The sequence below is a fragment of the Panicum virgatum genome, chromosome 8N (assembly GCF_016808335.1).
Source record: "Panicum virgatum strain AP13 chromosome 8N, P.virgatum_v5, whole genome shotgun sequence".
NCBI classification, from domain to species: Eukaryota; Viridiplantae; Streptophyta; class Magnoliopsida; order Poales; family Poaceae; genus Panicum; species Panicum virgatum.
Window position 1 is genome coordinate 20,632,575 of NC_053152.1, and position 12,603 is coordinate 20,645,177.

At 49.1% G+C, this 12,603-nt stretch overlaps 1 protein-coding gene across 1 annotated transcript; it reads left to right on the forward strand.

Annotated features, from left to right (window-relative positions):
• Positions 1–2,727: 2,727 nt before the first annotated feature.
• On the forward strand, positions 2,728–4,312 carry LOC120686102 (acyl transferase 15-like). Its single transcript, XM_039968256.1, has one exon. It carries the CDS (start codon positions 2,803–2,805, stop codon positions 4,096–4,098), a length of 1,296 nt encoding a protein of 431 aa, XP_039824190.1. The 5' UTR covers positions 2,728–2,802; the 3' UTR covers positions 4,099–4,312.
• The last annotated feature ends 8,291 nt before the right edge of the window (positions 4,313–12,603 follow it).

The window sequence follows — 12,603 nt, forward strand, 5'->3', positions numbered from 1 at the left end:
CCTTTATGGTGCCAAAGTTTTACCTTGTATATACGGTACTGGAGGTGTTAACCATACCTCATCTTGCACTGTATCTTTTACAATATCTACTAGCCCCTCTTGCATAACATCACCAGCAACAACACTAGATGCTTGGTTGTTAACAGAAAGTATATGCATATTGGGAGCTCTTACCAGCAAGTATTGTGGCAACAACATCATTCTGGATTTGATGGCTCGGGCCCTGCTCATTGCATTGTGACCTCACAACACAGAAGGCTAGCCGAATGCAATAGGAAGGATTTGTACCACCTTCATCTAGGAAATCATAATCAAATTCAGAGGGTCGCTCATTCAAATCAATGCTTCCTGCAAGCAACGTAATCTTTTTTTCATAATCAAAACATGCATGGTAGTAATTTTGTGCTTCCTTTTCATAATCTAAAGTCAGGCAGGTCAGAGTGATAATGTTTTCAGTTTAAGGAACATTCTGAAGTAGATTTTTTGGTGTTTCGCAGTATTTTTGTGTAGTGAGGCTATAATGTGTTTATATAAAGGCATAACAGAGATTTTTTCCAAAGCATTTTCTAAACATGACTACAAGAATAAAACTAACTTGATGCATTTTAAAATGGGCAATATTGTGTTCACTCAAAGGCATAAAAGTGTACTTCGTCTAAGCAATTTCTAAACATTACTACCAGAATTTTGGGCAATGGCAATAATATGTTCACAGGAAAGCATAACTGAGCACTTTGTCTAAACAATTTTCTCAACATTACTGCCCCCATATAAAAACTAACTTTGCTGCCTCTGATCTACACTTTTTTCCTTGCAGTGCCTGACAAAAGTGGAGGCAACGTAGAGGATATTTCTTGGGTTTTTGATACAGGGTTAAGCAGATCATTCTTGAATGTGTATATATTAGAAGTAGGCAACAATATATTTTCAATCTCTTGTGAGATACATCGATGTGTTCTAGATCAATATCTATATTTCCTTTTCTGTATATGTTCTAGATACATCAATAATATGTTCTACATCAACAACATAATTCTTTTCTCTATTTTCTTTTGCCTACGACAATCTCTGCTGATGTGCAGTTTTTTACTGTTTTTCTGTCCCTTCTTTCTGGGTCTATGGCGGCGCCGCGGCGGCGGTGGAGGGGGGCCACCTGGGCAATTTTCAGCAGGTGGGGAGGGGAATTGGGGGCGCGCATTTTTAGATGGTCCAGGACGTGGGTGGGAAAGCTGATTTATACTTTTTACTAAAAATAGTAAGGCCGTACGGATGGTTGTTTTTACCGTCGTATTTTAGCCGCCTCCTAATACTAACTAGGCCAACAGCGCGCTTCGCCGCACCCCATCTCTATCCCACGCGCTCCGCTGATGTAAAAGCAGAAAGGAAAAAAAGAAAAAAATCTCTTTCCCGCACCCCCCATCTTGAGCGAGCCTTGCTCCTCCGCCGCGTCGGCTCTCTCCGGCGGCGGCTGGCCAGCCGTCAGTGCAGCCCTCTTCCCTCACCAGCCTCCAGCTCCCTCCCTCCTTCCTCCCGGCCTAGAGCTCCCTCCCTTCTCCCTCCCGACCTCGAGCTCCCTCCTCCCTCTGCAGCATGGCGATGGCAGCGCGGAGGCCCGCGCACGGCGGCTGCACGACGAAGGCCCGCGAGCGGCGGTGGTCCGGTGGAGGCCCGCCTCAAGCTTGGCCGCCTCGAGCTCAGCCGCTTCGAGCTCAGTGGATCTGTGGGCACGGCCGGCTCTGCTCCCTCTCTCGCGGCGGAGCCGGGCCGACCGCAGCGGAGCTCCTCGCGGCTGAGCCGGGGCGGCCGCGGCGGAGCTCCTCGGCTGCGCGAGGCGGATCTGTGCCTCCCTCTCTTCCTCCTCTCTCACACCGGCCACCCCCGCCCGTGATCTCCCCGCGCCACCGCTGGACCAAGCGCCGCCGGCCGAATCCAGGCGCGGCTGGCCGGATCCAAGCGCTACCGGTCACCGCGCGTGCTCGGGGGGGGGGGCGTCCCCGAAAGCCGCGTCCAGGACCGGCACCTCCGCCTCCGTGTCCAGGAACCGGCGCCGCCGCCGGCCCTCCCCACCCGCCCCTCCGCATCTGCCTCAATTCGGTGGATGTGGCCCTGGCGGAGAGCGGCGTGGCCTCCGGCCAACTCGGCGGCGCGCCGGTGCATCCATCGGGTGCCTCCGCCTCCTCGCCCAAGCGTCGCCACCAAGGCGAAAACGAAAAGGGGCGGAGGGAGAAGCCGAGGCGGCCCGTGACGCCGAGGTAAGCGGACCGACCATGGCGAGAACCCGCGGCATAGGATGACACCCAATCCAGGAACCACGTCGGGCGTCTCTCGCCACGCGTCGCTTTGCTGCGAGGGGTTCAACTCCAGGGTGTATAGTATATACAGTATATCCCTGCCAAACCACCCTGCCGTAACCAAAACATCCACGCTCTTCCAAATGTATTGACTCAGAGAGGGATTTTCAATCCACGTGCAACAAGGACGATCGGCTAGGTGTGGGATTTTCCAGCCACATGGAAGGAGGATGTGGTGGGTGGCGGGGATGCACCCATCCACGCGCAGGTGAGGTCAAACATGGCAACGTGGATGCATGCCAGCAACCTGGGGATTATATATGGGAGGTCGGCTGGCACATGGAGCTCGTGGGCTTTGAAAAACCGGAGTCGGATCCGTACAAGAATATATAAACAGAGCAGCAGGATGGATGTGCATTCCAGATTACTCCCCCTCCAAATTAAAGCGCGTATTATAACGAGAGCATCAAGCCACCAACGCTAGACAAGTCGGAAACAAACGTAGAGGACGATGGACGTTGTGGTGAGAAGGTCACCGGCAATGGTGGTGAGGCCGTCGGCCGCGACGAGCGGCAGCGCCATAAAGCTCTCGTCTTTCGACAGGCCTAATGCCACGGTGCCGGTCACGGCGTTCCTGGTGTTCGAGAATCCGATCCGCGACGCCGCCATGACCATCAAGAGAGCACTCTCCCGAGCGTTGGTCACCTACTACCCTATCTCCGGTCGTATTGTTGCAGGGCCTGGCTGCGGCGGCGGCGATGATCACGACAAGGAGCTCTACATCCAGTGCAGCGGCGAGGACGGCGTGGCATTCGTCGCCGCGTCCACCAACCGTGCCTTTAAGGACGCCGAATTCTTCACCAGATCGCCTGACACGAGGGCGCCGCCGCTGGTGGAGGAGCTTGCCGTCTACTACCCGGCCGGGCAATGCGGCACCGCCGACCCGTTGCTGCTGATGCAAGTGACGGAGTTCTCCTGCGGCGGGTTCGTCGTGGGTGTGACCTGGAACCATGGCGCCGCTGACGGCAATGGGATGGCCCAGTTCTTGCAGGCCGTCGGCGAACTCGCGCGCGGGTCGCCGTCGCCGTCCCTTGCTCCGGTCAGATGGGACGATTCGCTCCCCAGCTTCCCTCCGCCCACCATCTTCCAATCCTCCAAGCCGTTGGGCGGGGTCGTCTGCCTGGACATCACCGTCCCCTCGAGCGCCATCGACCGCATCAGAGCTGAGTTCCACGAGCGCTCCGATGGCCGACGTCAGACGTGCACCACGTTCGAGGCGGTCGCCGCCGTGCTATGGAAGTGCCGCACTCGCGCGATCGCCTCTTGTCCGGATTCTCTGGCTTTGCTCTCCTTTGCAGCTAACGTGCGTAGGCATGTGAACGCTAAGGATGGCTACTACGGCAACTGCGTCGGGGCGGCGCTGGTGACGGCCACGGCCGGCACGGTGGCGAACGCGGAGGTCACCGACCTCGTCCAAATGATCAAGCGTGCCAAGGATGGGGTGTATGACTCGATGTTCGCCAAGAACGACAACGACTACGACCTGGATGAGAACCAGCTCGACGAGCTTCTGTACAACGCGCTCGTCCTGTCCTCGTGGCGGAACATCGGCTTCGAGAAGGCTGACTTCGGCAGCGGGACGCCGAAGAGGGTGATGTGCTACATGCAGCCGTCGTTTGTGAGATGGCCGAGTTGCATGGTGAACCTGCCGTGCAAAGAGAAGAACGGGTCCAGTAGTGTGTATTCGGCGTGTGTAAGGGAGAAGCACGCAGATGCCTTCTTAGGCGAGCTAGCAAAGTTTAGATGATTTCATGCGCGAGATGAAATATGACTTATAATAGTCATACTCCCTCTTTCATGTACGTAAAAAAATTATGTATCTAGAAATATCTCAATGACAACAGAGGGAATAATCAGTTGAAGCTATAGTGCATCTGTAGCAATTGTTGTATGATGTATCAGTAGTTTGTTTATCGTGCTCCTACATTGTAATAGATAGTGCTCTGGATATGGAGGACCAAATTGACCTCATCAAAAAGATATTCGATGTAATTCAATAAATATGTATACGAAATGCCATGATTATGTTGTTTTTTTGGGAATTTTATGAAAAAATTGCAAAGAGCCAAACCCTGCTTGGAATTGGAGCTTAAATCTTGGTTTACTAATTTTCATACCTCTTTCCCCCGTCCCTGTCCAGGTAGAACTCTTCCAACAGATCCACCGCCTACCGAACATCCAACATCAAAACTGCTCAAGAATGAAGCAACTAAATCTATCCCCCCAGCCCAAAAGAAGTATGTGTTGACGCAAAAATCCGCCGATAGGATCCCAACGTTGATCAACACAGGGCCTAGGAGATCTACTTCATTTCTTCGTACAAAAGACAAATCAGTGCGCGTGGTATGCGCGAGCGTGCCAGTCTGTTTGACCATTCAACTGACAAGCTGAAGATGATCCTCTTCAAGTCAAAGGCGATCGACCGATCAGGTCGATGTGATCCTGGCAACAGTAGCGATGATGATATAGCCGAATAAAGTATAATAATATGTTACCGGCCATGAAGCCGGTTCTAGCATTCTGATGTGCATGAGCAACTCATCGGCTATCTGAATTAGATCCATAACATTGATTACAAGAAAATGTGAAAACTATCGGCTAGAAAGCCGATAGGAAATGGAGTGCCGTTGAGCTCTTAATCCACTATGAGTAAGCCAAGAAGCTTCAACAGACTTTATCACCAATGTTTCTGGATGAAAGGACAGCAATGTGCCCAAAAGTTGTGATCTAGAAACACTAACAGCAAGTGGTTAATCTAAGCTTCACCAGCCAACAGATCTATTCACAGTAGGACTCGATTCCAACTGCACTTCAAAGATAACCAAGATTAAGATGCAATAGACTATTAAATAATCTATCATCTATTTCAACAAGATAAAAGCTAATCAAAGCAATTTTAACAGCGAGATGATAGATTAAAGGAAAATTAGCCAATGCGATCCTAATCAACGCTAGGGTAATTGTGATTGTACCACATCTGGCCGATCGGATGATGCAGCCTTACAAGATATGATAAGAATCAATAACTGGTAGACAAACAAGACATAATTACAGCGATGCGCCAGTAATTAAAGCCTAAAAAATCTGATAACTTGTAGATCAATCTAGACAAAACCACAGCGATGCGCTCGATGGTTAAAGCCTAGAACACCTGGTTGATGATGACCGCGGCGATTGGAGATCGAGGTGATGCAGCCCAGCTTGCTGAAGAACTCATCAAAAATCTACATTACTCCTACTCCTAGGGCAATACTTGAGAAAGTAAATATGTTTGATTGGACTAGAGGTGACAAAAAACATACAGTGATCGTCATCCCTTTATATTTATAGGAGCGGCTTGGAACTCACGCAAACTCGAACTTACCTAAACCAACTATGATTTGACTATCTTATTTAATGCCAAGTAACGAGAATATTAAAATACATGGACTCCCAATCCCCTTGTGAAGAGTCCTCGTCGATGAAGCTGTTATGAAGAAAATTAGATTAGTGATCAATTTTTATAATTAGTTAATTACTTAATAGGTTAATGACATCACCAGCAGTTATATTACATGAAAGGGCCAACCCAAAGGGCCATGTACCTTCGAGCACCTTTACCCCTTGGGCTTGTATATAAACCAAAATTCCCTATCAATGGAATCAGTTGTTCAATCTCATTCTCTCTTCACTTTTCATTAAACACGTTATCATGCACGCATGCTTTAAAACAACGATAGCACAGGAGAGAGGCCACGAGGCATTGAGAGATTCACTCTCACCCAAAACAAGAGACACAACTTGCCGAGTTCGGTTTCCAGGAAACTCGATGAGAACTCTCACCAACAAATCAGAGACTCGACGAGAAACAAGGCCTTCCACAGGTAAGAATGGACTCTGTTCATCTTCATTACATTGCAACTCAAAGGAGGAACGTACCATTTTCTTCAACGAAGATGGCACAACCGTGCCTATACAACCGCCATTGGCAACCGTGGGGCCCCTATGGCCATGATCAGCGGCGGCAGGCACCCGCCCCTCCTGAGCCACTCCCGACGGCCGTTCCTTCCCGACATGTGGTAACTCCCGTGGCAATCGCTCCTTCCCAACATGACGCCGTTGATGCGATGATGCTTTCGGCGTTATCTTGCACGACCGCACCTCCGGTGACCACCACATTAGCAGCCCGGCGGCATCTGCGACGGACCCGCCGTCGCCTACATCCTCGCCATCGGCGGCCGGCGGCACCTCCACGACAACCACCCCCTTACCCTCCCGTCTCCTTGGTCGCTGGCCCGGTCTCGAGTGGCTGTCACACGGAAGGGGGCCGGACCGATGAGATTGGGGAGAACGAGAGGAGGCGGCGCCCACTAGTACTGGGTGCGGCGCTCGGAGGCACCAGTAGCGACGTCCTCGGCTCTCGCTTCTCTTCCACCAAGGATAGCGCCCACAACGCCCGTTCCCTCACCCGTTGTGGCGCATGGGGACGGGCGAAGATGAGAAGAAGAGGGGAAGGCGGGGAGGGGCGCACACCGGAGCCCACCTTTGGCGGCAGCTCTTCACGGCGGCGCACACTAGAGGACGCGGCGCAGAGGACACCAGGAGGCAGCGGCGGCGGTTCTAAGAGACGGGGTTAGGGTTTCAACCCTAAGTCTGCCCCTCCCTTTATACGGGCCATGGCCGACATGAGCCAAATCGGTCAATTCAAGCCCAGTCGAGCCAATCTAGGCCGCTGCCAAGCCACCACAGCGGCAGGCCGACCTAGCCCCCTTTCTTCCTCTGCAATCTTGCATAAAGACCCTCCGGTTTCATGATTTAGTATATTCAATGCTGCATGTTTATAATTAAGGCCCTAGATTGTTCAGTTTAGTCCTCATGTTATTCGGAATTTGCATAAATATTGTAAATAGTTATCTAGATCATCAGGTTCGGATACTAAGAACCAATGTCATATGGATGATGTTATTACTGCAGTAATTATATATATATGATTCGCAGATCTTACATTGGTTATGCAAATATTATTTTAGAACAATCTTTTCATGTGCCATTTATTTTATTTGTATCATTGCAAAAATGGCACTTGATTTACATTCTACATCATGTAGTAATATGCAAAATCAAAATTAAGGTATTTAAATCAGAATTTTTAGAAAAACACAAGGGAATGGAGACCTTGGCATCGACCGTAATAAATTGTTTAAAAATTTATTTGCCCTGAGACCATGCTTTTAGGCAGTAAGTTATTTGCCTATTACTAAGAGGTCTACATCTTATGATGATTACTTGTATTGTGTATGTCCAAAATACTCCATATTATTAAATTTATATACATTAAGACTATCAAGTCATTGATTCCTGCAGGAATACAATTAAAATAGTTACACTATTGATTCAAAATACCTTAAATTATGATCCAAGAATCATCTTGATTTCATTATTTTGCATAAATTTACACACAATAAATTTCATGTAGAAAAATGGCTGGTCTAGTCAATAAGGATTTCACTAATTGCAACAGATGGTCACAGCTATCTGCTCTGGCATATAGATGTTAAAATAATGCTAACAGCAAAAAAATTTATTGATGACAACACTAAAATACAAAAGCCCATATTTCAGGAGATGGAAATATGGCATCAAAAGAGTTTGTTTGTACTATGCGTGCATGTCTTCTTTGTCGGCTTCTACCTTAGGCATGGTCAGATGAAGAACCCTCTTCATCGGCTGTATCTAATGATTGTGTACTAGCCGATAGTCAATCAGGATAGCTGACGATTTAATCTCATGGCCGCTTTTACGTTTTTGATATCCTTGATTCCTTGTGGCATTGTGGCGGCACCTCTGCCATCCGTGCCATGGGCAGCGATGTTGACCACATTCGGCGCCTCTGGTTGTGCCGGCAGCGACCGGTCCGTGATGAATTGATGGCGCCGCCAATGCGGACCACACTGTCTGCAGCGTTACAGAGGGGTCACGTCCTTATTTTTTGTCATCGGTCAAGAGACAGATAAACATGCATTCCACGTATGCCAGGTCAGCAACCTCCAATATTTTTGATATCCTTTGCCTTTCTTCCGTGACTACTAATAGAGCCTTCATGAATTAACAATGTTTTGAAATCTTCTAGGATCCTTGGCGCACATCGCTCTTTTCAGACATATATACACGTACGTATACCTGATCTGGCCCTTCAACCACGTAGCTTTGTTGGGATCTAGGTTGCTATGCCCAAGCAGAAGGAAAGAGAAGGAAACAGCGAAGGTCTTGAACAGAGGAACAGTGACACAATTGCAAATAGCTCTACATTCCAAAAATGTTCAAACCGTTACATTGTTGTGAGAGAGGGATATTTATACCGCCTAACCTATTACAACATTTCTGAAATACCCCTCCGCAGAACCTGGAGGTCCAGAGTACACAGTGGGGGTTTCTGGTAATTGGCTGAGTAGAAGTATTCAAATTGCCCACGTCAACTTGACTCATGCCAGCCACTTGGTCTTGCACATGACCTTCGGGTTGGAACCTTTGATCGGAGGTCGCCGGTTGTCCTTCGCTCTTCCAAAGGTTCGTCGCAAAATGCACATCGCTCCTCCCGTCAGCTCAGACCTGCGCAGACAACTAGAGAAAGGTTCTCCCAGCAAGTTAGTTCTCACCAACCTTTGGCCTAACCTTTGGGTCGACCTTCGGTCTGAGGGGGCAATCCTCAACAATAACCCCTCGTGGGCGAGGGTCAACTTCAGATGGTCCGAAGCTGCGAAACGTCGGATTGCACGCAAGACGCTCATAAACGTCTCCCCCAGATCGGAGGTTGGCACGACCTGAAGGTTATTAGGACACGTGTTGCCATTTGACTGGAGGTCGCTTGTGATTCTTCTCGATTTTACCATCGGTGGTTACTATGCTCTTCACCCCCCTATAAAAGGGTAATGGAGGGGTGCCGTCCCTTTCACGCTTTCAGTTTTGCGAACCTTCGCTTCTATTTTTGGTATTGACACCTATTAGATTGCGATTGGTACTGAGCTTTTCGAACTAGGGAGGGGATTTGGGTGCTTTGAGACATTGTGAGTTTGCTTGTTACTTTTGCTAAGGTTTCTTGGTGCAATTGTCTTTTATTAGCTTCGATCTTATAATGATTTTTGTAGGGATGGCTCGCATGAAAGTAAATGCGGTACCCACCGAAGGTGACGACAGTGTGGAACGTGAGGAGGTTCAGAACCCATTAGCCGTTGGTGAAGAAGATATTTCACAATTGGAAGCAAATCCATCAGAGCTGATGGGACGAGACAAACCTCCGCTGACAGTGATGTTTGGGGCTTCCTTGGTTACACAGGCTCTAGTGGATTCTTATGTCCAAAGGGTTATTTTAGACCTGGGGTTTGCCGCGCTCCTGAGGGTGAGGAGACTCCCGAGCCTCTAGAAGGAGAGTGTGTGGTGTACTGGGATTTCTTCGTTGCTAGGCTTCGGTTCCCGGTTGACCCTGTTTTGCCTGAGATCTTTGCAAGATTTGGGTTGAACATGCACCGTTTGACCCCAAACGCTATTATGCAACTGTAAGTTTCTTTGGACAGTGAAGACTTTTGGGGGGGGCAGTTAGCGTGGATGCCATTTGTAGGCTATACGAGATACACCCACAAGGTCAGAAAGTGACATTCGAAGATGATGATCAGCTTCACACTGCGCAGAGTGGTTACTGTTCATTCCATCCAAGGAGGGCTAACAAGACCCAGAAGATAGAGCACATTAAGCTTTCCTATTGCCAAAAGAACAAGTGGGAGGATGACTGGGCGCAATATTGGTTCTATGCCAAAATTTCCTTTCCAGCTTCTGGTCCTTCCGCAGCTGTTTCGTATCCGCTTAGCACGAAGGTTCTGCCATTCAACCATGTGTCCAAGGCAAACTTTAAGAGGACGGCCGCTGGTTACAAGGATTGTTGTGCTGCTTTCGCGACTGCTACAAGTGTTATCGGAGGTAGAGATTTGGTTGAGGAGTATGTTGTGTCCAAGGTTTGGCCTTTGTCTTGTGGTTGGTTGCCAAAAGAGTTCACGAAGATTAAGATTGATCATTTGGTGAAAGAGTTGCCATACCCCCATTTTGGTTGGACCAAACCTGAGGGGATTACTGATGAATTTATTGTGGAGGATATATGGAGCAGGATGCTATGGTCCTGGTTGGGCCGCACAACTCCAAGGAGCATGGTTTGTTCATTGACTGTTGTCACGATCAAGTTCGAGTTAATCATTGTCTTTGCGAAATGCAAGTTTCATATAACCCTCGAGGGGCGCCCCACGAGAAAAGTGGAGGGGATATGGGTCTCTTTTAGCAGCTAGTGCTAGGGATGAGCCGGAGCCTAAGAAGGGAAAGAAAGTGGCTTTAGGAACGAGCGGAGGTCAGGCATCGAAGGTTGTCAGTGAGAATCCTGCACATGTGTCTATTTGAAAATCATCTTCTGGCCGGTCCCCACGCGCACCTGCCTCGAAGGTGTTTGTAAGTAAGGCAGAGGCCCAAAAGTGAAAAGGTATTTACCCTAGTGGCTACTCCTTCCTGATTGCCGAAAAAGATATGGGAAGTGCTTCTTTTATGAAGGAGCTTTGAGCCACCGAATGGAGTGTGCCTTGGAGTATAGGTAGCCATGGGAGACCTATTTATATTGACATCAAGAAATTTGGCTCTCTTCATGCAAAGCCGGACAGTGTTGGGTCGGTGATCCTCGAGTTTCACAAGAGTTCGAAGGTTCCGCCTAGGATGGTGAATTTGTTGGATGATGATGAGAGTGACGAGGAGGTGGAGATCAACGTCATGAAGGCTTTGGGAATTGATCCTGCAGATACTTCTACAAGGGAGGCCCCTTTCGTTCCTCTGAAGGTTGTTTCCCCTCATCCGGATTTGTCGGCATCGGCTGTTGCTACCACAGTTGTGGGGACAGAAGCCGTTGTTGAGAAGTCTGCATCCGCTTTCGTGTATGACAAGGGGAAGGATGGAAGCGGTTCATCGCCACACCACTAGATGTGCGTGGTGTTCAACAGTTTTTCAGCTAGGCACTGTTCTTGGCCCCCGTTGTCTTCCATATCAAGGTCTGACCTTTACCTTCAGTATGCGATTGAAGTAGATGTTGCTGATTGTTGACACTCCTTAGCCTAACGAATTACTCCGCAAGCGCACAGAGACCGATTGTAGCTTTCACCAGGGAGTATACCTGGGACATCGAATCCAAGGAACGGTAAAGCTTCGACCCAACTTAGAGATCTTCAGCCGAACACAACCAGCGAGAAGAAGACCATGGAAAAAGGGCCTAACCCCAGATAACCTACTGTCCTGACTAGTTGACGAGCTAACTACTGACTTGATCTACTTCGGCTGCTGGAAGAGGAAGGACTTCAAAAAGGGATGAGAGGGGAGTCCAACGGCAACCTGCAACTACTGCTATGAAAACACCTGAACGTGGTGGACTACAAGGGACTAATAGGGCTGTCACCACCTACCGCCTACCACAACGGTTCCGTGGGGTGAAACACAACCTGAGATAACTACCAAGCCTGGGCACCACACCCACAGCTCTCGAGCTACTTGCTCCTACCGTGTACTTAGATAGAAAGCAACCTCAAATAAGCAGAACTTGCTACGTATGCATACTCAGGATCCCACAGATCAAAGAAAGTAATTAAACAAGTAACTAAGACAGAAAGTAAAGCTAGCGAGAAACTGAAGTTGAGACAAGAAACTTACTCACCTCCGAGGTGGATACAAAATGTAGAGTAATACTGAGAGAAATCGAATCCGCTCCTTTAGCTCGGCTTTCACTAGAGCAGTCACCTCACTCTCTTCCTACTCTAACACAAGAGTGTAACAAAGAGACTCTCTTCTCTAATGGATGGTGTGTCTTACAAGAGTGGGGTTTGAGCTCTATTTATACTACTCCAGGGTCGGTACTGAGCTGAGCGTCAGCTGCACGCAGGTAAGACTGTTGTGCTTGTCTTTCACGCCAAGGGAGAGCACCAGAGGCCGACAAGTGGGGCCGGCCAGCCTCCCCTAGGCCGGCCGGCCTGGGGATATGGCCATTTGGCCACCACCTTTGCGTGGATGCCTGGGATTACTTCCTGAAGTCGGTGACAGTTGCGTGGCTCCGAAGCAAGCTGTTAGAGGCCGGCCGGCGTCTTTCCTAGGCCGGTCGGCCTGGCTCTGGCTCGGTTCGGGCCTTTGTCACTCTGGCACGTTGTTCATAAGATGCACACTGCTCCTCAAGTCGGTTTGGGTCTTGAATCTTTGGATTGTC

Coding starts and splice junctions, on each gene's coding strand:
- LOC120686102 (XM_039968256.1), top strand. CDS start 2,803: ATGGACGTTGTGGTGAGAAGGTCACCGGCAATGGTGGTGAGGCCGTCG.